This window comes from Columba livia, chromosome 27 (assembly GCF_036013475.1).
Source record: "Columba livia isolate bColLiv1 breed racing homer chromosome 27, bColLiv1.pat.W.v2, whole genome shotgun sequence".
Classification (NCBI taxonomy): Eukaryota; Metazoa; Chordata; class Aves; order Columbiformes; family Columbidae; genus Columba; species Columba livia.
In genome coordinates this window covers 4,005,077-4,030,530 of record NC_088628.1, presented here as the reverse complement: position 1 = coordinate 4,030,530, position 25,454 = coordinate 4,005,077, and the positions used below count along the sequence as shown (strand labels likewise).

Sequence of the window (25,454 nt, the reverse complement as noted above, 5' to 3'; positions counted from 1 at the left end):
CCGCGTGCACACGTTGTGAGGGGGGAAGGCTGGACGGGAGGTCACCAGGGCAGGGGGACATCCCGAGCGGCTCGTTGTGCCCGGCCCTGCAGCTCGGGCTGCGCTCGCAGGATGAATTGCGGCAGCTCTGCCGTCACGAAGGCGAAGTGTGTCCAGTGCAGCCAGCAGTGCTGCCCGGGTGGCAGAACGGCCTTTGGCTGTTATCACCAACTCATGCAGGAAATTGCTTCAAGCCACACCAGGAAAAAGAAAAGGGGAAATGTTTTCCTGGAACAAGTAGTGTCACCATACCGGGCTTTTTTTTTTTTTCCAGAACAGCTTTTTCAGCTGGTATTTAGCGCAGGAAGGTGAGACCTTGAGCGCTGTGTGGGGCAGGATCAGTCCCGGCGCGGGGAGCAACCGGCAAAGCAAAGCTGAGGCGTGCAGGGCGCGATGGTTTGAGCTGCAGCCGAGCACTAGGTTGGTTTAAGGGCCCCTCCGTGCGCTCTCCAGCTCGGCTCCTGCGCTGCTGCGACCCCGGGATCGAACCCCTGACCCATGGCCGGACCCTCCGCATCCCACACACCCCGGTGCCCGCCCTGCGCATTCCCGAGACCCCGCCCTCCGCCCCGCCCACACACAACCCCCGCCCACCCCAGGCCCCGCCCGGGCCCCGCCTCGTCTCTCACGGACCCTGCCCAGACACCCAAGCACCACCCCTCCCGATTTACCCTCTTTCGATTGGTCAGCCGTGCCCGCCAGTCAGAGGCGAGCGCGTCGCCTATTGGGCATCGTTGATAGGTCTGGCGCGCCGCCCGCCTCCTGCGGGCTCTGGCGGCCGCTGATAGGCGGCGGCGGCAGCGCCCCCCCGGCTGGGCCGCGGTCGGTGCCTGGCAGCCAGAGGGTCGGCGCCGCCATCGCCATGGGCACCCGCGACGACGAGTACGACTACCTGTTCAAAGGTACGGCCCGCGCCCGCTCCCCTCGGCGGGCCCGCGGCGGCGCTTGGCCCGGCCCGGCCCGGCCCTCCCGGCTGCGCTGCCCCGGGCCCGGCGTGGCCGCCGAGGCCTTTGTGCGCGGGGCGGCCTTACGGGCAGCGCCCGCCGCCCCCAGCCGCGGCGGGGCCGCCTGGGGCTGGCGCTGGGGGGACAGCGGGGGAGCCCCGCGGGCCTTTCCATCCCGGCGCGGCGGGGGCTGCGCGCTGGCAGCCGGGCGGGCGCGGTCCGGGAGTGCGGGGGAGGTTCGGGCCTGGGCTGGGGCCGGGAGCGGGGCTGGGCCTCCCCCGGGGGTTGTGCCCGCCGGCGGCGCCGCTCGCGGGGGTCGCCCGGGAGGTCGCTCCGGGTGTGGAGCTGGAGCCGAAAGAACTTGAGGTTCCGTGGAGAACTCCTGCAGCCATGAAGGTTCATAGCGTTTATTGGGCTTTGCCTGGCGTTATTTTAGTGCTTCTGTCCCCGCGGTTGTGACATTTTGGGTTGTCCAGCAGCTACGTGCAGAGGTTGTGTGAGGGGTCCATAACCGTGGGTGGGTTTAGTGCTGGCTCAGGTGTTTCTGTTGCTGTTGGTGTCCTGTGTGTGTGGAGGTGCCGGGGTTCACCTGGAGCACCCACAGCGCTGAGGAATAGTGTAAAACCTTCACGTGCGCGTTTCCCAGCCCGTTTTACCCCCGTCTCCTCTGGTAGCGTGGATGAAATCCTCAGATTCATCGCAGGAGTTCCCTGTTAGGAAAGGCGAGGTTAACATTATCATCTCAGGGTGTTTGTGCTTTACTGCCATGAAGATGCCCCTGCGGTTTGATGTCGGGGCGCGTTGTATGTCCCTGGCCCCTAACAAGGGCAGCGGTGATTCCACACTCGCTCGTTGATGGAAGAGCAATTATTCATCTGTTAGAAATACTTTATGGATGTATTTGCTTGTTTGGCGTTATCTTTTTTTTACAGTCTATAAGACGCTGGGGGAAAAAACACCACCATATTTCTTCCATGCGTATAAAGCAGACGACTGTCCTCCGAAAATATGCTGAACTGTCCGGGTCTAAACTAGTTTTCTTCTGAACTCGTTCCGCCATCTATTTCCCAAGTGGTTTAATAGGCAGCAACTTGAAAGCCTAAACATATAACTTTGTTTTCTTCCTTCTGTGGATAAGTAATTAGGTAGGCAAAGCTGTGCTCATCTTTAAAAATACTAAGGCCACTTTGAAACGCGCTTTTAATTTTATCTGGAGTTAAACTTGACCTAGAGCCGGTTGGTCGGGGCCGCGCCGCTGTGTTGATACTGCGGAGTGACTTGGTGCGCTTTGTAGCACTTAAAATAATGAAACATGGGGCAGAGAATTGTCCTTTGCTGTGTGTGCTTTGGGGTTGGTTTTAAATAAAGCCACAAAAAAACCCGCAGCCTTCTCTATCTACTCATCTTATCTTTCCTTCCTTCTAGGCTTTTTGGGACTAGGTGAGCAATCATGATCATAAATGGAGCCAAATGGGGTGAGGTCTCCGCTGTAGGACCAACTTCCCTTCATTTCCATTCTGCTGCCGCCAGTTATGGAATTAAATATCAAGCAAATTGACATAATGAAAAATATCATGTCCATGGATTGGACAGAGTTCTGGTTTAGCCCCTTCTTAGATGGTTTTTGAACTCCCTGTGTCAGAGGGAGGAGTCATGGTGGGGAAAGGCTGCAGTCGGGATTATTTTTATTAAATTTAAGGTTTGACCCTTTGCCCTGCCGCCCGTTTCCAAAGGAAATGTGGTTGGACTCTGATTTTAGCTTCTACAGTTGCACTTGTTTAAGGAATTTGCGTCCTTGCACTGTAGCATTATTTAGGATGGCTCCGGTTGGACGCAGTGCTGCGTTAAAATCACAATCTAAACTTTTTTTCTATAGTGGAAGATCTGGATTGTCTGTCTGTTAGCATAGGTTATATTAACCAGCTTTATGAACGGTTTAAAAGGTGAAGAGCCCCGTTTATTGGTAGTCTCCCTCATGTGAATTTCTGCCTGTGAAACAGTTGTGCAGGGCTGACAGTGGCCAAGGAGTCTGCAGTGAGTTTGAGAGGAGCTCTGGTGTTCACATCGTCTGTCTGTCCGTCCGTGCGTTAGGACCAGCCATCTGCAGTGAGTTTGAGAGGAGCTCTGGCGTTCACATCGTCTGTCTGTCCGTCCGTCCGTGCGTTAGGACCAGCCATCTGCAGTGAGTTTGAGAGGAGCTCTGGCGTTCACATCGTCTGTCTGTCCGTCCGTCCGTGCGTTAGGACCAGCCATCTGCAGTGAGTTTGAGAGGAGCTCTGGTGTTCACATCGTCTGTCTGTCCGTCCATGCGTTAGGACCAGCCATCTGCAGTGAGTTTGAGAGGAGCTCTGGCGTTCACATCGTCTGTCTGTCCGTCCGTGCGTTAGGACCAGCCATCTGCAGTGAGTTTGAGAGGAGCTCTGGCGTTCACATCGTCTGTCTGTCCGTCCGTGCGTTAGGACCAGCCATCTGCAGTGAGTTTGAGAGGAGCTCTGGCGTTCACATCGTCTGTCTGTCCGTCCGTGCGTTAGGACCAGCCCTTCCATAGGGCTGCAGGAGAGATGAACATTATCGAGTCCAGCACACAGGAGGCAAAAACTAATTCAAGGTTTGGCGGCGCCCTGGGGATGCGAGCGTGGTTATAGCCAGGCTGCTCCGCTAAACTGCTGCCTCTGTGTTCCCGATTCCCTCCCGGTGGTCAGAGCTGCTTATTTTATTGATCACGACAAAACGTGGTTTGTTAACAAAGGGACGGAGTGAAGCTTGGGGAGAACAAGCGGGTTGTGTGTGCAGGGCCATGGATGGGGCTGTGTGTGGGTGATGGAGCTCGAGGTTCGTGCTCCGCTCCCAATGAGTTTGGTGGTTAAAAAGCAAGAACTTTTCACGCTGAGTTTTGAATGGGTTGGATCTGGAATTGAATTCATGACCTTTTAATATTTGTTGAAATATCGGAAGCCTCGTACCTATTAAAATGTGAACTGCATGTTAATTTTCCTCTCAAGAAGATCGGTTACTATCGGTGTTTATTTTAGAAATGAAGTGTGAGGTTGTGCAGGTGTGTGCTGGATCATGGAAAAGGAAGGAAAAACACCTGTGGAAAAAAGAGCTTTCTTTTACCTTTGCGGGGATTTAGATTAAAGCTTAAGCCTAACAAAGGCTGCACTTATTAAAAACAAATGTGTGTCATATTAGTCATCAATACCTGGCAACCTTATGTAGCTAATATTTATAATGAGCTCTGCTTATGTGGTCTCTGCTGGAGGAGTTTTAATCTCTTGGGTTGTTCAAAAGAATTTTTTTTCCAAATTAATAGTCTGTTGTATTTAAAATTCTATTTTAAACTTGGATTTTGTTTTTCTTGCTGACGCTGGGTTTGTCTTTCTGCTTTTCACCTGCTTTGCACCAGGATCCCATGTACGAAGCGGGTGCTGGGACTGCGGGTCTGGGTGGTTCCCATTCAGACTTTACCCATTCGGGTGTGTTTAGGGAATATTCAGGCTCTTATATCTGATTTGGAGCTTTGTTTTCTACTCCGTCGAGACTCCTGCAATGCTGTCCAGTGGCCTGTTCCCAAATGTACGAACTTTCCCAAGGTCTAATCACTCTGTCCAGAATCTTGCAGGTATTTTCTTGCTTCATTGCCATAGAAAATAAGAACTTGTGGGTTCCATCTTCATGGGGGCTTCCAGTCTGTGTTTCTCCTGAAAGCAAAAATCCTTGTTTAATGCTCAAGATTGAGCAGGAACAAGAAGCACTTGGAGACTGAAAGACAGAGAGAGAGTTATTTACTGGGTTGGGGTCTCAGCACCTTCCTTTGGTCCTTGTGCATCCAGTGACTTCTCACCAATGCTCTCAGATCTCTGCTGGAACGTGGAGCAGCAGGTCAAGGGGAGGCTGGTGCTTTGCCGCCCTTTGCAGGAAACAACCCAGGAACCAGCTTAAATAGCACGGAACCCCCTGAATTTTGTTCCTGTGACAGAGTTAATGACCTGGGAGCCATTTGCATGATTTGTGCCCAAATTTCAAAACGCCAGCGGACAGGAGGTGGCTGGAAGGCGGAGAGACAGCGGTGCAGTCTCGAGCTGCAGGTTCACGAGAAGGTAACTCCCTTGGGAAGCAGCTGGAAGCTCCAGGGTTTTTCCGAGCTGGTGGGTGTTCTGACCTCCTCCTGCCGCTGGGCTGGGCTGCGCCGCAGGTCGCGGTGCGGGATGGGCGACCTCTGTTCGGCCCGACCTTGGAGCGCCCCGTGGAATTAGTGATGAAAAGCTGTTTGTCTGGAAAATCATGCTAACGAAACCTTGGAGTTAGAACTCTTAATAACATCCTTTTTTTTTTTTTTCTATCTCTGTTCTCATACCCTAAAAAACGGCTCAGGCCGTTTGCCAGCGCAGGCGGAGCGCGGCGAGGAGCTGATTTCAGCCGGGCGGGGAGATGTGGCGCTTTGCCACGATCCGCTGCCCGCCCGTTCCTGCCGCTGTTGTGACCGTTCAGCTGTGCGAGCACAATTGTCCGTCTGTCTGCGCTGTCAGGCGGATGAAATGCTGGGGGGGTGTTGAGGAGTCCGGAGCGTTTCAAACAATCTCCCCGTGCAGCTTGGGAGCTACAGCGGGAATTTGGGAATGTGCTCTGAGGGGCGGGAGGTTCCTGAGCTGGAGCAACACGCTGCCAGGGCTGAGTCCTCAAACAACGGCCTGAGCAGAACAAACCTGTAATAACACTAAAAGCCGAGCGTGATCCTTGGCCCTGGGAGAGCTCTGAGCTCATTCTGGAAGCGTCTACTGAGGAAAGTCTTCTGCAATTTGTTGCGCAGGGATCGAGAATGTTTTCTGCCCGTGTTTGCTCTTCTATAGGAAAAACAGATTGTATGAGTGAGGAAGATCAGCAGATCTGGACTTTGAATCTGAGTAGCAAATATTTCCGAGGTTGAAGAAGCCTCACGGAGCTGCCTGGCCTCCTTCTGCTCCAGCCGGCTTACTGTTACTTGACTACCAAAGCCATACGTGATATGATATTTGTGAGAATAAGGGAGGATGGCTTAATTGCTTTTAGTCTTGTTTCTTGCTCTAGTCAGCAATAGAGGGATGTAAGAAAATGTGTGTGGTTGTGTTAGCTGCACGGTAAAGGACCCAGTGTGACAAATCTTGGCTTTGGAGCTGTTGGTGAGACGGTCTCATGGAGATCACAGGTTGGTGGGGCCGGTGTGAGGCAACTCGAGCAGGAATCATGGAATGGTTTGGGTTGAAGGGACTTGTCCCATGAGCAGGGACATCTTCAGCAGCTCAGGTTGCTCAGAGCCCCGTCTAGCCTGGCCTGGGATGTCTCCAGGGATGGTTCATCTACCCCCTCTCTGGCCAACCTGGGCCAGGCTCTCACCACCCTCAGGGCAACAATTCCTTCCTCATGTCCAGCCTGAATCTCCCTCCTTTAGTTTAAAACCATCACCCCTTGTCCTGTCACAACAGGCCCTGCTGAGTCGCAGGGCTGTGCCTCCAGAGCCCTGAGCTGCAGCCCCAGAGTAAGGGAAACTCCTACTGCAAGATGGACCTTTGATTTTCACAATTCCGTTCAGTAAAGCTGCGGTTTGTGTGCTGAAGATCTCCGCATTAACATTTTTCTGTTAACATGGCAACACTTCATGTGGAGGCAGAGATTTTCTAGCTCATCTTTTACTTCTCATGCAGACTACTAGGACTCACTGAGGGAAGTTCTGCTTTGCTTTATCTTTGTAGTATCAAATGTCTCTGATTTTTCATCTTTTTTTAAACATTTTTGTGGTGAACTTATTTATGAATTCAGTTATTGAGAAGAAACACCCTGTATGACCCAAAGTGAGGCTGCAAGTATTGCTTACTTACGGGGTTAGGGTTACTTACAGTGGTGGTGGTGGGTTTTTGTGTGTGGTTGGTTTTAGTTAATGTTTTGGTTTTTAATTAAAAATAGAGCAGGTTTATACCATACACAGGCTTCCGTCAGGCAGACAGGTCGCCTGTTGCCACGTTCTTGTGTTAATTGTGGTCGCAGCCTTCCTGTGCAAAAGGTGACGGGCGCAGGGGACTCGGAGTCACCTCTGGTTCCTGGTGGTGCGTTGGCCTCCGGATCCGTGTTTGGCCGTTGACAGTTGTTGCAGCGGTTTCTCATTTCCATCTGTTAGTAACAAAAGGGCCGGGGGCTGTTTTGGGGCTGGAGTGGTGAAGTCAGTGTGCGCATCATTTTCTCCAATATTTGGCTGTGCAATCCGGGTCCTGCCCGCAAGGCAGGTGTCACCACTGCACTGTGAAAACACTGCTGTGAACTATTGATTTCTAAAATAATGTCTTGTCTTTTTCCCAGTTGTGCTGATTGGAGACTCCGGAGTTGGGAAGAGCAACCTCCTGTCCCGTTTCACACGCAATGAGTTCAATCTGGAGAGCAAGAGCACCATCGGGGTGGAATTTGCCACCAGGAGCATCCAGGTGGATGGGAAGACGATAAAAGCGCAGATCTGGGATACGGCAGGACAGGAGCGGTACCGCGCCATCACCTCAGCGTGAGTGCCGGGCCGGCAGCAGGACGCTGGTAGAGGTGGTTCAGATGAATTTGAGGAGAGAATTAACAAAACAAGATTGGGGCGCAGGATGGAATCGTTATGACATACATCAGTGTAGATCCAGCTTGTTAAATAGCAAATACTTTTATGTTCCCTGATTAATATAATGAAAGTAATTTTTAGATTTTAATGATGCTATGATAGAAGAAATGACAGCATAAATGACGGCATAAATCCAAAGTGTGGGGAATCCTGTTGGAGTGTCCTGTGATTTGGGTTTTTTACCCACCCCGGCTGTGCTGTTTCCATCACGTGCAGTGAGTGACGCTTCTGATGGAACTGGGGACAGTTTGGCGTCAGGTTTTGGTCTGGGCACAGCAATTACCATAATGCCCGTGGCTTCTGGTCTTCATTGGCCCCTGGATCTTGAAATTAAGGATATTTATAGGACAGTCTGCAGCCACAAACTCCCTGGAAATCTCAATGACTTTGAGTTAGTGACAGCGCTGAAAATCAGGTCTGAGAGTGGATGCTGAATAATGAGCAAGCAGGAAAGCGACTGTGGTGATGCTGACCCTGCAGCGTCGGGCACATCCCAGTTTAAAACAGCGCTGTTGAGATGCTTTCGTGTACAGCACCTCGTTAATCCCAACACTGGCTTGAGGTGAAACCCCTGGGTGTATCTGTTTCTATGCAGATAGCAGGCAAAAGCATCTTTTAGAAGAGAAAAATAAAACCACCTTATTGGCAGGCCTAGTTATCCTGGGCATATTCTGAGCAGCGCGTTGAAATTGTATGATTGTTACAGATTTATATCAGTTTTAAAGGTACAGGCCTGTTTCTGAGTCGTACGCAGATGGAGCCATTTGTTTTAAACTCAAGGTGAGGAGAACCTTTTTCATTGAGGTGAAACAGCGTCATGTAGAATAGATGGGAGAAAAACCAAAGAGCGTGGAGCCCAAAGGGAATCAGCTGTAGGGAAGGAACGCAGAAACAAAGTCATGCAGAAGCAGATAGAAGCGGCGATTTCATCTTCCATCTTTTCTTAGCGTGTTTTTTCTGAAGCTTTGTGACCTTTACGTCGCTCTTACTGCTGCAAAAGCCAAGCAGCAAAACTGCTGGTGGGAATTGGAGCATCTCCTGGCACGGGCTCCGGTGTGACGCACTGGGCCGGTTCAGCCGGCTCCGCCGGCACCGCCACAACCAGCAGCAAAAAGCGAATGTTTTCTGCTGACTTGGTGCCCTGAGTCGGTTCAGCGCCCGGTTGGACGGGTGCTGGCGGAGCAGGAGGTGCGGTAGCGTTGTGTGGAAGAGAAACACGGACGCCACAGGATTGCTGGTCTAGGTTGGCTTGTGCCATCCCAGGCCCTTGGCTTGAGCTGAAATAGACCCAAACCTGCGCTTTCTCAGATTATGGGCTTGTGGATAAGCGTCAAATAGCCCAGAGTCCCCCTCTTTAATTTTCAAGAAGGACAGGAGGTATTTGGAAGATAAGTGATGTTTTACTAAGGACTGTTTTCTTAGTAGAAAAGTTATAACTTCACAAAAACCTTCTAGCGGTGCCGATGCTGAGCTGCACTGGGAGTTTTCTCGCTTGCTGTTGCAGCAGAATAAAAACATCGTGGCTTCCACAGTCTCTTCAGGATTTTGTTACATACACTGGAATTTTTAGGAATGCTGTTAAAAATACCCGTTATTTGGAACTTGGTTTTAGGCTTAAAAAATCCCCAACAGCAGTATTTGCATCAGCACAACATGTTTTGAAGTGGGGGGATTTACGGTTTTAGTAGGCACCAATATAAAGTCAGAAACCAGGGGCTGGACAAAGCTCACTGCCTTGTGCTTTCAGATATTACCGCGGTGCCGTCGGGGCTCTTCTCGTCTATGACATTGCCAAACATCTCACCTACGAGAACGTGGAGCGCTGGCTAAAGGAGCTCAGAGACCACGCGGACAACAACATCGTCATCATGCTGGTGGGGAACAAGAGCGACCTGCGCCACCTGCGCGCCGTGCCCACCGACGAGGCCCGCGCCTTCGCAGGTCTGTAGGCAGCGCCTTCCGGGCTGCTGCTCTCAGCTCCAACCTATTGTTATTGAGGACTGAGCTTTCACTTCAGGTTTTATTTGGGACCCTAAAACGCATTTAAGATTTTTTTTTTAAAAATGAAAATATCTTGGTGGGTTAAACAGCACGTGTGGCTGTGGATTTGTTTTGCTTTAAATCCAGTGGTAGTATGTGTTTGTGAAACGCTGTCCTTGAGCTGCCTGGTAGCTGAAGATTAAACGCTTCCTCTAGCAATGTTAGGAACAGTAAGCAACATTTAGAAGAGTAAATGTCACAATATAAATATAAAATATCGCAAGACAAAGTGTCTTTCCTTCCTTCCTAGAGGCCTGCTTCTCTGTGTCAGTGTGGAGAGCTGCAAGTGAACCTTCTCTTAGATGCTGTAGCCGTAGTTTCTGTGCCAGAGCAGACACATAGTGTCGTCTAGTTTCGTTTAAGTGCAATGATCATCAGATTTGGAGATGTTGGGGGGAATCAAGCGGGTTACGTGAGCTGTGCCACTGCGTTACTTCTCTCTTGCAGATCACTGGGAAAACAGCCAAATACTCTGTTGCCCTTATAGTCTTAGGGACATTCAGGTTGCTTGTGTGTGGCTGTCAAGCTTGGAGGTGGAATTTAAATGTACAACCTTTAAAATCCTTTTAGGAATATTACTAGGGCCTGGTTAAATGTCTGTTCTCAAGTTTGCCAGTAAGCCAGTGCCCTGTGGTTAGTAAAACCACTTTACATTTTCAGATGAATGAGAAATGAAGTCTATACGAGAAGCAAAACAAGTTAGTGGGCACCCTAGATAGTGTGTTATCGTGGTCACTTGGTTCAATGTCTTATTTTTGGCCCTGACTCCCTGCTCAGGCTGGTTTAAATAGCCATTGATGGGCCAGGTGTTGCTGTTTAAGCACCGTGACTGCAATTTGCTTATATCTGGGCAGGTGGTCCTGTAGCGTTCTAGGTGTGATGGTTGGGTGTTAATCACAATTTAAATATATATATATCTATATATATCTTTTGCATTGTAAGAGGAAAGAAAAAATACTGTGATACTAGTAATAATTGTAATTTGGAGGCGTGGTCTGATTAGAAGAGTGTAGGTCTGTTGATCTTTCTGGGGTTTAGGAGGAACGTTGTGCCTCCCATTGCAGCCAATGTGCTTTTCCCCCCCTCTTGCTCGAGGTACCGCTGGGTGGGAGCTGTAGCTAATGAGAATAACGTTGTGCAAGGCCGGGGAAACGCGTTGCTTGAGCGAGCCCGGGCTGCAGTGAGGAGGATGTCCTCACGCGGTGGGAAGGCAGCGGCCACAGGTGAGGCTGCCGCAGCGCCCGAGCTGAATAAACGGTGCAGCGGCCGCTCTAGTGGGACAGGAACACAGACAAAGCAGACTGTGCCCTGGCTGATTCAGCCTAAAAATAAAGGTGTAAACCGCAAAGTAAAAGTGAAATAAAGTGCTGTTGAAGTTTTTTAACTGAACCACTTGTTATTTGTTACAGAAAAAAATAACTTATCTTTTATTGAAACTTCTGCCCTGGATTCAACAAATGTAGAAGAAGCCTTCAAGAACATCCTGACAGGTACGGTTTGTTATGCAGTCAGTGGATCTTCTTCATGGGCACGTTTTGTGGTTATCTAGAATCTTTTGGAAATGGATGTTCAGAATGATTTGTTTGCCAGACTTCTAGTCCTACCTTTGTGTTCTGCCTCCCACCCCACACAACCTTCCTGCCCAAGAATCTGGAGGTTTTGAGTCTCCTGGTGTTCCATAAGTTTAAGCTATTGCAACAGCACTGGTAGTTCTGTCCCTGTGAACCTGTGGCCGTAGAATCACAGAATCATTTTGGTTGGAAAAGACCCTCATGTCCAACCATAACCCACCCCTGGCCCTGCCCCATGTCCTGAGAACCTCATGTCCGTCTGTCCAGCCCTCCAGGGATGGTGACTCCAGCACTGCCCTGGGCAGCCTGTTCCAATGCCCCACAGCCCTTTGGGGAAGAAATTGTTCCCAGATCCAACCTCAGCCTCCCCTGGCGCAACTTGAGGCCGTTTCCTCTGCTCCTGGCGCTTGTTCCTGGGGAGCAGAGCCCGACCCCCCTGGCTCCAAGCTCCTTTCAGGCAGTTCAGAGATCAGAAGGTCTCCCCTCAGCTCCTGTTCTCCAGTTGAACCCCCAGGTCCCTCAGCCGCTCCATCACACTTGTGCTCCAGCCCCTCACCAGCTCCGTTCCCTTCTCTCCACTCGCTCCAGCACCTCAAGGCCTTTCTTGGCGTGAGGGTCCCAGAACTGCCCCAGGATTGGCGGTTTGTCCTCCCCAGGTCCCAGCACAGGGACGGTCACTGCCCTGGGCCTGGTGGCCACACCAGTGCTGGTACCAGCCAGGATGCTGGTGGCCTCTTGGCCACCTGGGCACACACTGGCTCATGTTCAGCTGCTGTCACCAACACCCCCAGGGCCTTTTCCAGCCGCTCTTCCCCAGCTGCAGCGTTCACGGGGTTGTTGTGACCCCAGTGCAGGACCCGGTAGCAACACTTCAGCTGGTCATGAAGTGGGGACAAAAATTTCTCATTGCAGAAGGAAGAGACAAGAATAAACATGACAGTCCCTTAGAGCCCTCAGCTGCTCCCATCACACTTGTGCTCCAGCCCCTCACCAGCTCCATTCCCTTCTCTGAACTTGCCATGCTAGGAAGTTAAACGTTCATGTGCTCTCTTGCAGCAAAACAAACTGGTCCATGATATTTTTGGCCGAAGTCTTGTTCCCAGCCAATGGCAATGGCTGCAGGTGACTGGGCACCAAGAGCTGCTTTCTGGGAATGTCCCTGAGGCGTCCCAGGAACTGTCTAAGAATGTGATAGTGGTCACAGGCCAAAGTGAGCTCTATGATTTCCAGTGCCCAAGAATGTTCCTCAGCACATTTATCAGCTGGAGATGTGAGTGCTGAGTGCACCGTGTCCAGCTGCAGCGTCAGTCTTGCTGTATGTGTGGGAATGTCCGCTGTGTTTAGCATGGGAGCTATTCCAGGTGCTTGTACTCTGGGCTTTCCTCCTGTTTCAGAATGGGCTTATAATTTCCATTCCTTACAATGGGGTTGTTGCCTTGTGTGTATTTTCTTGGCCCTGGTGTAAGGGAGCACCCCACTGCACACAAGGGCGAGGATTCACCGGTGAAGCTTTATTACTGTAGCTACACCAGCAAGTCATCTTTACCATGCTGAGCCGTGACCAAAGCACTTTTGTTAGTAGCATTTCCAGCTGGTATGTTGAAAACTTGAGCCCTCGAATGCTCCTTTGGCCCTGGCAGAGTGCAGCTCTGTTCTAGGCTAAATGCAGCACGTGGGGAACTTGCTGATTTCCTTCCAAGTGTGGGTTGTGTGGTCATGAGGGTGGAGAAGGAGGACAGGGCTGGTGTGGGTAGGTTGTGAGCCAGGGGATACGTGGCCTACAGGCAGTAAAGTGGGAAGGAAGCACACGGAGCAAGAGAGATGCTTAAAATAAGTGCTGCTCATATCTGTTAATTCAGCTGGGATGGGTGACTTTTCCCAAACTTGAGCTTTGGCCTAATCTTACTGTAACTGTAGTTAGACTTTGTGTGAGTGTGTCAGCACCGGATGCGTTAGCATTGTGTGTTCCAGAGGATGGATGGGAGCTCACAAACCATGCTGCACGTCAGCATCTCTGCTTGCACAGGCTCTGCCTTTCGCTCCGTGTTCTGCAGCAGTTGTATCTCAAAATACCCTTTGAGATCACCTGTTGATGTTTCAGAGCATTGTCTTCCACTCCTAAAATGAAACCTTAAAATCCTATCTGAATAGGAGGAGGGCTGTCAGATGGCTCTACCTCTGGCTGCCCCACAACTTCAGAATCTTGTTCTAAAGAGAGGAAAATGCCATATAATTTGTCAGTGTGTTTGTTCTGTCTCATGGAAAGCTCTTTAGGATCCATATGGTGAACACGAGGAATCGGCAAGATCCCAATTCCTGACTATTGCTTATTATAGCTGAATTCTAGACTGACAAACTGTATCTATGGTCTCACTGCTGTACTTTGTTTTGTGAAGCTGTGCCTGATTTACACGTCCCACAACACCTCAAGATGAGCATTTTATGAGCTTTTTTGTGACCAGATATTGATTTCAGTTACATGAGAAGGAGCCTTCGTTCTGGTGCTGTTTGATTATCAGGATGTGTCTGGTGCTTGTGGCTTATTGGATGCTGACCAAAGAATTGACTTTGTGTTATTGATTATGCACAAACGAGAGCCTGTTACTAGGGAAAAGGCTGAGTTTTAATATGCTGAATTGTGTAAGGCAGGTTGGTTTTGGTTTCTTTTGCAGAGGGGTGTGGGGAAGCAATAAGAAGTGTTGGGATCGCTTGGCCTGGTGCTGGTCAACTCTGGTACTAGAAATGTGTTGCAATTAGAGGAAGGTGACCAAGAGGAGGCAGACAGGAGAAAAAGGGACAGCCAAGCTGCTCCTCCAAGCAAAAAGCCTGACAGATTAGGAATAGGTGATATATTTAGGGAGCCAGAACTCGAGCTGAAGTCAGACCTGGGTAAACTGAACTCAAACCGCTGTCTTTGCAGCATCCTGGGCTCCCCAAAGTGCTGAGATTGTCCAGTTCAGGTACAGTGGGGATGCGGCTGGTGAGACTGGGTAGTCCTGAAAATGCTGTTTTGAAAGGAGAGAATCATCCTGTGAAGGGAGGGAAAGAAACGTGGGACAATGTGTGTGAGCAGTGGGGTGAAAGCGGCAGGATGGGGGTTTCCTCGCTGGCCACCAGTTTGATCCCTAAAGACTGGGAGAAAAACCACCAACCCTCCCCAAAAAAACCCTTAAAAACCAACCAACCAAAAAACCCACAAACAAAAACCCGCCCCAACAAAGCACATAGTCCCTCATGATTTTTAATCCTTACGAAAGACTTTGAGTGTTGCTCTTTTGAGGCTGCGGCTGGATGAATGTGACCATAATATTTACCGCAGACTTCCAGGGAGGTTCTTGCCCTTTTCCTGTCTCACAATGGAGGGAAGTTGGAACAAGGACTTATAGTCAGTGAAATAAGTAATTTAAAAACCTTTCAACTTAAAATATTTCTTCTAACTATGCAGTTGAAATGGTTTATTCCTGAAAACTTTTAACCTGGCAGCAGTTACATCTTTGTGGATCCGTGTACTTTCAGGTGTATAAATTAATTACCTTGGGAAAAGCATTTCTGGATGAATATGTGGCTTTATGAACCATGTGGCTTTTTGCTGTCATAGCAGGGAAAACTGATTTGTTACAAAATAGGCAAATTCTGTCATTTGTTAGTAGCTGAAGTGTGAAATAGAGACTGTCACTGCTGCTGCACGGTGACGTTTTGCGAGCGTCCTGTTGATTGGTGCTTCTAGATTATGTTGCCCGCTTTTTCTTTAATCAAGAATAAGATATTCCGTGTTTTAGAAATGAGCATTCCTGCTGCTTGCTCATTGAAAAAGCCTTTTAATAATAGGAGTTCGTGGGGATATTGAAAAAGAATGTGATAGGAAGTGCTGTTGTGGAAGGCGGCGAGGAATAATGTCTGAATGACTTTTCAAGAAGGAGCCGGTGTGTCCATCCGAGCAGATGTTACACAGCATAGCTGGTCGGGCTGCATTTCCTTTCACAACTTTCGAGTTAATATCTTATAGTATGGGGGTTTTAGTGTCCTTGGCAGCCTGCTCTGCTGTGTTCAGAGCCACCAAGATGCTGGAGGGAGTGGAGCATCTCCCGTGTGAGGAAAGGCTGAGGGAGCTGGGGCTCTGGAGCTGGACAAGAGGAGACTGAGGGGGGACTCATTCCTGGGGATCAATATGGAAAGGGGGAGTGTCAGGAGGATGGAGCCAGGCTCTTCTGGTGACAACCAGTGACAGGACAAGGGGCAATGGGTGCAAACTGGAACACAGGAGGTTCCACTTAAATTTGAGAAGAAACTTGTTTGGGGTGAGGGTGGCAGAGCCTGGCCCAGGCTGCCCAGGGGGTTGTGGAGTCTCCTTCTGTGCAGACATTCCAACCCCCTGGACACCTTCCTGTGTAACCTCATCTGGGTGTTCCTGCTCCATGGGGGGATTGCACTGGATGAGCTTTCCAGGGCCCTTCAACCCCTGACATTCTGTGGTTCCGTGTGCTCTGGGGAAGGCAGGCGATGCCTTTCTGGGCTCTAACCGCTGTGTTCTCGTTTCAGAAATCTACCGCATTGTTTCGCAGAAGCAGATCGCCGATCGGTCTGCGCATGATGAGTCTCCTGGCAACAACGTGGTGGACATCAGCGTCCCACCAACCACCGACGGACAGAAATCCAACAAACTCCAGTGCTGTCAGAACCTGTGACCTCCCGGAGATGACTCTTGTGCCCTTCACTTCGTCTGTGCTTCGTTTAGAAACTTGTGTGCACTTCTTCTCTCCTGTGATTCCGTGACTCCCTCTTTCCTCCTTTCCCCCGTTCCCAAATCTCCCTTTTCATCTTAGAGCTTTAATCGTAGGGCTAACATCCCCCTGCCTCCCAAATCCCTTCATGTGCTGACTTTTGGGCTTGAAATGTAGGCACTGATCTGATAGACGTGTTTGTGTTGGAACATCTGCTGCTGGGTAGTATCACATGAAACACTCTCCTCAAACGGTTTTGGTTTTATTTTTGTGGTTATTTGTTTTTCTGGGAGAGAAACCATGGGGACTTGAAGAAATAACTCCATTGAGGTGACAAGGTTTTTTCCTCCCATAGTCAGATTTTTTCTTGTGTTTCTGTAAACATGAGGGAGAAATTAAAAGGAAATAGCTGTCCTACCAAATGCTCTCTTTTCTGTCCTTGATAGAGTCTCACAGTGAGGTTTTCAGTGGCTGCACACACATGAAAAAGCTGTTGAAAATAACATTACTTATAATGTAATTACCCCTAATACAGTTAGTCTGGCTGTGTAGTTTACCATTCCCTGCTTGGGAAATCTTTCTCTATCCTTGTTTTATTTGGGAACAATGAAGTGTGTCTGCATTGCTTTCTCTGCCACCACGAACGCCTGTGCTGCTCGTGCAGGCTTTACGGAGCGGCTTAATATTTATTCATGGCTTATGTTAATCAGTTAACATTATTGTACAGTAAGTGCCAGCATATTGATTTCGGAATCTTTCGCCAGGCTTATTTTGTACTGTAGATCAGTGTCTGCAAGCGGGATCTTCTATAGCTCCAGGATTTTTTTTGCATGCTGCTTTTTCTCTAGATCTCTCCTATCCCTGTTTGAGTGAGTGAAGCAATATTTTCATGTCATGTATATACCTGCACTTGTAAGGGTTTTGGTTGTTGTAGAGAAACACAATACTTTATACATTTTGTAAAACTCCTGCAGAACCATAGCATCTTGAACCTTCTCGTCATGATCTTTCACTATTGACCTTGTGCATAATCTTCTCGACCTCTACTAAAACGCGTAATATTAAGATTTCACATAATAACTACTAACTTGTTGTTTTCCTCTTACTCTGTTTTACTGAATTGCCGACTGTACTTCTCAAATGATTGTACTTCACCTGATGTAACGGGTTTGTCGTCAGCAGGGCTAACTACTCGTACTCTGTTTAGCTGAATGGGAAGAGTGTTATCACAGCTTCGGGTGGTTGGTCGCTCGCTGGCTTGTGCAAATCCTTTTGATGGCTTTTCCTCGCTCACTAGCTCTTACACACCTGCATCCCCTCCGGTATACGCTGAATGGTATGATGAGGCAAGTACTGGGTGACACTATCTAAAGGAAGAGCTGGAGACCATCTGCTCTCTGAAGGCCAGTGAAGCAGTTTGCAGTGAATTCTTGCTGTGCCTCACCTGCCCAATCCCACCTGCAGATGAGTGAGTTGACTTTTCTGGTACAAAGCAAACAAACTGTGAATCGTGCTCGAAGGGGAAATCTGACATTCCAGTCTCAACTGTTCTGTCTGGTTATGTAATAAAATTAAGGGCGGTTAACTCTGATGGCTTTTCTTGTATAAGATTTCCAGACCAATGCCTTTAATTTCGTACCGTTCGAGGGCTGTAGCTCGCGGCAAAGGCTGCGCCTGGTGCCCAGCGCTTCCGCTTTTCCACTTTGTTTAGGGGATGTGCTCAAGGTGAACGGTGTGCGCTTGCAGCCTCATCCCACCCATCGAGGATCCGAATTCCTCTTCAGGCACCGCAGGGCCCTGTCTGAGGGTGTCCCGGGTTGGGAAGCGCTCTCAACACTTGGTATTTAATTTATGGCATCCCGTTGGGAGAAGGTGCAGCCAGTGGACACTGGAGACGTCTCCTTTTTGGTGGAATGCGATGTGCAGCCAGGATTTAAAGGCTGGCAGATGAGCACACTGTCAGAAAGAGTGGAAAATTCTGAGATACTGAAAATATTTCATTCAAGAACAGGTGGATGCTAGCGGAGCTGGGTTCCTTAATTTTTGAGTAAAACCTTTTATAAAGAATGAGATGAACAGCGTGAGGAAGAATCATGCTGTTAAGAGGACGTATTAGCTTAGGGTGATCTATGAATGTTCACTCTGAAAATCCTGTTCTTAATATGAAGCTTCTAGAATCTGGCCTGATGCAAGAAGTTGAGAAGCAGCTTAGTCACTTCCTTGTCTCTTTTAAGAGACTTTCTCTAGTCTTTAACTTTGTGGGATGCTCTCTATTTTGCCTCAGAGTCTCAAGAAAAGGTTCATGTCTAGGGCTTAAGTGCAGTTAAATTATGTGAGGGTTGAAGAGCCCTTGTGTGACCCCATTGTGCGTTGACCAGAGCTCCCTCAGGGCAGGTGGATCTTGCACCTGCCGGTCACGCCAGGAGGATCAGGTTGGTTTTGTGATGTGGAAAGGTCTCCTGCCTTTTGCTGGAGGGCCGTTTGGTTTACCTGAGGTGTGAGAAGCGTGTGCACGTGTAAACGAAGCGGTGGTTTTACCTGCTGTGGTCACTCACGTTATCAGACGAGGTGTCTCCTCTCCCAGATTGCAGGGCTGCATTCCGGGCAGTGAGGTGTAGCCCTTGGGTGGGTATGAGACGCTCTTGCCCAGACCGAGCACAAAGCCAACAGAAAAAGGACAGCGGAGCAGTTGTGCCTGGTAGAACCATCTTCCTGTGCGCAGGGGAAGATGCTTTTGATCTTGAGTGCCCCGGTGTCCTGCTGAAAGCAGCATGTGCTCTTCAGAAAGTGTAGCTACAGCCCAACCCGCTGTTGGTGATGGCTCCTGAAGTTGCAGAGGGGAGTCCTGAGGAAGGTCGAAGGGGTGAGGAGCTGTCTGGCATTCAGAGCAGCTCTCCAACAGGCCGGACTCCTTAACTGTGCTTTCCTGATGTGAAAATAGCAGTTAAATGTAGCCCTACCTGGGCTGCTTCCTACTGTCACTTCACTGACTGTGTCTCTCGTGTTGCTGTCAGGAAAATAGAAAATGTTCCAGCTTTTCTCCATCTGCTGTAAGAGGTTTGAGGGCAGAATTTGGCTTATGTAAAACTCCTGATGACGGGAGAGCCGCCTGTGAAAGAAGGAACATGTGCTATACTTGCTTTTCTTGGATGTTGAGGATGACTTTGATTTAACTATTAAAAAATAACACTAAAAAGCAGTGGGTGCTTACCAGCCAGTGTCAGTGATGGAAACCTCAGCTGGAGGCTCCTACTGATATTAATATTTGGAATAGGTCCTCCAATGTAGAATTGGACAGGAGTCTTTTCTCCTAACTATCCTGTTAATTATGGGGAGATTAAAGGCCCAAATTAACACATAAGTGATCTGGTGGTGACCACACAAACAGGTAACTGGGAAAATAAATTAATTGGGCAGACTGCTTCATTCAAACTTCTTCCTATTGAGTGAGATGCTTACAGAGCAGGTGAGTTAGCCCTTGTGGATCTCCACTGAGTATTTGTAGCCTGCACAGGACAAGAAAGTTGGGTTCATAGGCAAGTTTTAAAGCTCTGTACTTGTAAACAGGATTTTTACATTTATATGAGTGGCTGCTTCATTGCTACGTCATTGCTACGTCATTCAATGGCTACGTCATTGAAAGGATTTTTTTAATGTACGTTGCGGAAACCATCAAAATTTGGTAGAGGAAAAGGCACCGTGGCCCCTTCTTGCCCCTGTGGCTGCTTCTCAGCACTTCGGGCAGGCTGGAAGCAGCAAAAGGCCACGGCACCCTGAGATCCCCTTTGGGTGCTGGTCTGTTAGGTCCCACGTAATGACCACACAGCGTGTGCCACGGCCGGTCACGGGGTGTCCTGGTGCGAACAGGAGACTTCTCTCAGCTGGACATGCCAGGATTGGTCTGTGCCTTTCATCCGAGCGGGTCACTGACCAAAAGCTGCTTGCAAAAATGTACGGGAGGTATTTTTGCTTCCCAGATTCCCGCGTTCTGTACTGGGCCAGAGGTTGGGGACGTCATCTGTTAGTGGGTGAGTCTTACCTGCGCTTGGTGAGTTTCCTGGCCAAGCATGGAGAACTTGCTTAGAGGTTCTGGACTGTAGAATAAAAAAAGATCTTAATGAGTGACTGAGTTACTTCATTAAAAACAAACACTAAGAAATACAGTATTAAAGGTGGGGGCTGAATGTCAAATAATCAGGCAATTAGAGGTGAAGATGAACTGTCCTTTAAGTAAAATACAGTGAGTTGGGGCTGAGCTTGGGTTCTCTTGACTGGCAGACTCTTAATGGAGTCTTAACACAGTTTGAATGGTGATTGATGGAATGTTTCCACAAAATTAGTATCTTCAGGGCTGCACCATCTCAATGAACAGTAATTCTCATTCTAACCTGGTTGGATAATGCACAGGAGTGTTTTACATCAGGCTTTGTAGGCTATAAATAGCAGCGGACCTTTACGCAACCCAGAAGAGACGTTCCTTTTATTTACTTTTATTCCTGGTTCCTGTGTTAAGTGCAATTCACTTTGTAAATATACACATCACTTGATTTCTGTGCATGGTTGCTGTATTGTGGATATAAAGATTGCCAAATCAGCCCGTGTGTGCCAAGTTCTGTTCCAAATGCAACTGTAGAATAAGGTGGCAACATTTCAGGGGCCGCTCGCCGGGAGTTAATGAGGTTAATTACTCTCAGCGCCCCGGCCGCGGGCGCAGGTGCTCTGAGGGGGCCCTTCCCCTCGCTCCAGGACAGTCGTTGTTCTCTGGAGGGCTCCCGCTCCTCCACGGGGCTGGCTGGGCGTTCGATGCCTCCGTGAGGCGCCGGGACCCGAGGCGCGGCCGGGGGAGCCCTTCCAGCTGCGGCCCGAGGGCAGGAGGCGCCGCCGGGTCACCGCTCGGTCCCCGCGGGTGTGGCCGCCGCCGGGCAGACCCTGAGGTGACGGGGCCGCGGGGCGGGGCGCCAGGCGGGGGCGGGGCGCGGCCGCCCTGCAGGGTCACTATTGGCCAGCGGCTGTCGCCAGCGGGGTCGCGTTGCGACGCCGGCCGGGTGCCGTGCAGTCTATTGGTTGGCTCGGCGCTGACGTCAAGCAGTGCGGCACGGCGATTGGCGGGCGGCGGCTGCTCCGCGGTGAGGGCGGGCGGCTGCGGGGGGGCGGTGCCTGCGGCCGCAGGAGCCGGCGATGGGGCGGCGCGCGCCGCGCTGAGGGGCCGCGGGGGCCGCAGGTACCGGGGGCCGCAGGGACCGGACCGGGCGGGGCGGGCGGCACCGGGGGTGGCACCGGGCCCGGCCCAGCGTCTGCTCCCGGCTGGGTGGTCGCGGTCTACCCGCCGCTACTGGGGCCGGGTCGGGCCTCCCTCCGGCGCAGGGCTGCGGCGGCGGCGTCCTGGGCGGGCCAAGGCGGCCGGGCCGTGCTCTGGCTTCCCGGGGGTGGGGGCCCGGGCCCCTGACAGCGCTCCCGGCCCCGCTGCCCCGCTCGGGCGGGCGGTCCCGCCGCGGGGTGTCCTCCGCGCCCCGTGCCCGGGAGCTGCAGCCGGGGCTCGGGCCGGCCGGGTCTCCGCGGCCCCTTCCTGGGCAGCGCGGCCTCTCCCGCAGCCACCGCCGGGTCCGGGCGGCTCCGAGCCGGCTGCCCCGGAGCTCCGGGCGGCCTCCCGGAGCGGGGCGGGCACCGGGCCGTGCGCTGCCCCCGGCGGCTGCTGCGGGCGGAGCTGATCCCCGGCCCTGCCCGCGGCAGCTGGGCTGCGAGCTGAAACTCAGCCCGGGGGAAGAATGTTGCAGGCCCGGGGGCTTGGAGCAGCAAGTTTTGTATGTGGCCATTAGGCTTTATTTCCACGGGTGTGTGTTGTCAGTAGGAATAGATTTCTTTGCAGGTGGACTCCTCTGCCCGTTTTTTCTCCTCTTTTGAGTGCTACTGGCTCCTGTTCTACACCACATTTTTGACCTACTGAGCACTGTGTAGCACGACAGGGAAGGCACTGTCTTGGAGAGCTTGTCATGGAGATTTCCCAAGAGAATGAGTTCGGTGTCACAGCAAAGCTGAAGCACTTGGTACAGCACTTGTGTGCTGCAGCACCGGCTGCCTCCACAGCTTAGAGTTCTGACTGACTGTTCTTGAACTGGGGCCTGTAAATCTCTCTGTCTCACTTCAACCAGTTTTCTTGAGACAGCTGAGGCTAAAACTGCTCATTTGTGGGATTTGTCAGAGGGATGAGGCTGTGCCTCATGTGCAGGAAGATGATTGTGACTTTGGAGGTGCTTTTCTCACTGTCTCAAACATTTGCTCTTGTCATGTGAGATGGGGAGACCAAGTTTTAAAACTGAAAAGCTGTGGGTCAGACTGTGAAAAGCCTTTGAGTCAGACTTCTCGCCGATCTCTGCATGGTCAGTACCCACAGAAACGGTGCTCAGCTCACCACGGGGTGACGCATCTGCCGCGATGCTGGGAGTCCAGGCCGTCCTGTGACTTGTCGTCTTGGAGGAAGCTGTGCAGAGCTCAGGTTTTACAGGCGGACAGGTGGGGTGTCCCTTAAGTTGGCGCTGATGATGATGAACTGGAATGCCAGGGCGTTTCATCAGGCTGGTTTGTATTCAGCACGCCGGCCCTGCAGTGTGTGCAGACAAGGCTGCCCTGCCCCGGTGTGTGGTGAAGATCTGTCAGTGGGGATGTGCTGCTCATCCCACTCTGTGCCCTTTATCTGCTCGTGCTCAAGGGGCTGTTTGTGTCTCACTCTCAACCTTTTGAGAGAGGTTCTCCTGCCCCTCTGCTCTGCCCTGGGGAGACCACACCTGCAATATTGTGTCCAGCTGTGGCCCCTCAGTTCCAGCAGGACAGGGAACTGCTGCAGAGAGTCCAGCGCAGCCACCAAGATGCTGCAGGGAGTGGAGCATCTCCCGTGTGAGGAAAGGCTGAGGGAGCTGGGGCTCTGGAGCTGGACAAGAGGACACTGAGGGGGGACTCATTCCTGGGGATCAATATGGAAAGGGGGAGTGTCAGGAGGATGGAGCCAGGCTCTTCTGGTGACAACCAGTGATAGGACAAGGGGTAATGGGTTCAAACTGGAACACAGGAGGTTCCACTTGAATATGAGAAGAAACTTGTTTGGGGTGAGGGTGGCAGAGCCTGGCCCAGGCTGCCCAGGGGGTTGTGGAGTCTCCTTCTGTGCAGACATTCCAACCCGCCTGGACACCTTCCTGTGTAACCTCATCTGGGTGTTCCTGCTCCAGGGGGGATTGCACTGGATATGATTTCCAGGGCCCTTCCAGTCCCTGACATTCTGGAATTCTGTGATTCCTTGTTGCCAGCCCTCATTTTTATTTGGGCTCTCATTCTCTTGCTCTACTCTTCCTCTAGCAAGCATTTATCTCCATGTCTTTCTCTTCTTGTACAGTTTCTAGCACTTCCTTGAGCCTTTTTCCAGGTTCCTGTGGAGGATGCCTGTGATGCCGCTGCGGTAGGTCAGCTCCGATGGCTGCAGCCAGTCCCTTTTATCCACCCTGCTCACGAGGATGTACAACCCTGCTCGGCTGCCAAGCTTGCACATGCACAGAATAATCCTTTTAACAGCTGGATGTTAACCTTGTCTTTCCAAGGCTTAAGAATCGGAATGTTTTTTTGCATCTCCCGAGGATTATGCAGACAGCTGCAGGGGGGTGTTTGGAGGTCTGGCAGAGCCCTGGTTTTCCAGGTGGCTTTGAAGCTGCGATGGTTTGTCACCCATCAGAAACAGAGGCTTGAGGGGAAAGGAGCTGGCACTGGAAAATCCCTTTGTAACGGTGAACTTAATAACTCTGGTTGAGGATGCAAGGTCTGACTACCCTCAGGCGTGCACTGTGGAGTGTCCAGGCAGCCTCTGTCGGTCAGGAAGTCTGAACTCTGCCAGGAGCGGCCCAGGTGATGCAGGAAACAGCCAAGCGTGAGCTGAATGTGTGAGCTGGGTGCCTGCGCCTGGCCGCTCAACACCAGCTGTGATGCTGGGCTGGCTCATCCCCACCGCTGGCAGGCGGCGAGTGGAAACAGAAAGAAAGCATTGGAATTAACGGCTTCTTGTTTCTGGTGGGTTTGAGCGCCCTTTCTTTGCCGTGGAGCCGCGCTGAGGCGGCAGTGAGGTCACCCCGCGCTGGGTGCCAAGGAGACGGCGCAGATGAGCAGAGTTACAAAAGTGCTAATTGTAAACGGCTTCCGATGAGTTCTGGCCTTTAGAGGGGCTGGAAGAGGGGTTTGCCCATTGCTGGCCCGGATCAGGCGAGTGCAGGACACGATGTTTCCCTGGGAGGAAGCTGACATGGATTATTGAAACAGCATCACCAAGATCGACCCCGAACGCATCCAGCACAAGCCGGGGAAGTTGAGGTTGGATACGGGCTCTGAGATTCTGCGAGTCGAGGGACTGCGGCAGGTCCTCGGGATGAGGTCTTGTAGTAGTGCTGCAGGCAGAGATTAAAAGTAAAATGTGCATTTAGGGGCTTTTTTCACTGTTGTTTGAAATTTCTTGGCTTTTTACACTAAAAACAGCAGAACCTTTTCTTAGGAGATGAAGAGGGGAATCGGGCATCCTGAACTGTCAACTACAAGATGAGTTTATTTTTCCCCCGTTTGACTTTGACTCAGTTTTGGATATTTGGAGATTTCAGAGTTTCTTCCATTTTCTAAACTGTTGTGTTTTCTTTTTTTCCCTTCCAGATTGAAGTTCATAACTGGTGTGTCATTTCTCTCCTCCAGTCTTATTTGCTCCAGTTAACTCATGCTTCTGTGTGCCTTTAGCTCAAACCCTTCCCATGAGAGAGAAATGGTCTTCATTTACTTACGTTTGTCCCCTAAGAAGCATATGAACCACTTCTAATTTATTAAGAAATACAGTCCCTGTGATGTAAAAGACAAGCCAGCTGAAAAATAAAGCTATGGATTGCTTTTCTATGAAGGAAACAAGCACAGCACTGGTTCAACCTGAAGGGCAGGCAAGCGGCTTCCATGAAGTTCGTGTAATCTTTCTCTGCTGCTAAAATACGGATAAATCTGTGCTGAGGCACCGCTTGTGGCTTATTGAGGCAGGTAATGTCGTGCACGTGAATAGCGGGTTCTCCCGGTCTGGTCTCATTCTCTTCCCGGCTCTAGCGGTGCCGTCACGCTGGCTCTGCCGTCGCTCTGCCATGTTTGCCATAGTTAGGTCAGCTCTGGCCCGTCAGCATCGTGGCACCAGATGCAGCTCTGCTGGGAGAGGTGGTTGCCCATGCGCTGGGGGTTTGGGAGGGTGCGTGGCTGTTTATCCTGCTGTGGAAAAGTGGGGAAGTCGCTACGGGGCTTCTTAAGGTTTTGGCCGCCTTTCCTGGTGGTGGGATACGTCTTGCTGTAGCTTTGGTGGTTACAGGTTGTGAGAGCTCTAAGCACACATGGGAAAATGCGGAATGGCAAGATCCTGAAGGCCTGGACTGGAAAAGCGTGTCAGGGCAGGGACTGAACCCTTTGTGTCCTCGAGGAAGAGGATATAGAGTTGGCCAAGAAGGCTGATGGTACCTGG

The 25,454-nt window shown here is 50.9% G+C and overlaps 2 protein-coding genes across 8 annotated transcripts in view; both read left to right on the top strand.

Annotated features, from left to right (window-relative positions):
- Nucleotides 1–782: 782 nt before the first annotated feature.
- RAB11B (RAB11B, member RAS oncogene family) lies at nucleotides 783–17,534 on the top strand. Its single transcript, XM_065042361.1, has 5 exons — nucleotides 783–941; nucleotides 7,314–7,509; nucleotides 9,359–9,552; nucleotides 11,061–11,141; nucleotides 15,762–17,534. Exons 1-5 carry the CDS (start codon nucleotides 902–904, stop codon nucleotides 15,905–15,907), a joined length of 657 nt encoding a protein of 218 aa, XP_064898433.1. The 5' UTR covers nucleotides 783–901; the 3' UTR covers nucleotides 15,908–17,534.
- A 3,488-nt stretch (nucleotides 17,535–21,022) lies between these two features.
- The window catches only part of MARCHF2 (membrane associated ring-CH-type finger 2), a 43,365-nt gene continuing 38,933 nt past the window's right edge, over nucleotides 21,023–25,454 (top strand). For 6 of the 7 annotated variants that reach the window (XR_010468259.1, XR_010468258.1, XR_010468261.1 and 3 more), the window contains exon 1: nucleotides 21,023–21,164. The gene's annotated coding sequence lies outside the window, so the exon portion shown is untranslated. The remainder of the gene's footprint in view (nucleotides 21,165–25,454) is intronic. The other variant, XM_065042360.1, reaches the window with a different exon arrangement.

Bases quoted from the DNA above. Each gene is read 5' to 3' on its own strand.
- RAB11B (XM_065042361.1), top strand. From the start codon at position 902: ATGGGCACCCGCGACGACGAGTACGACTACCTGTTCAAAG. The intron at 7,510-9,358 runs GTGAGTGCCGGG...TTGTGCTTTCAG, and splicing joins TACCGCGCCATCACCTCAGC to ATATTACCGCGGTGCCGTCG. The intron at 11,142-15,761 runs GTACGGTTTGTT...TTCTCGTTTCAG, and splicing joins CTTCAAGAACATCCTGACAG to AAATCTACCGCATTGTTTCG.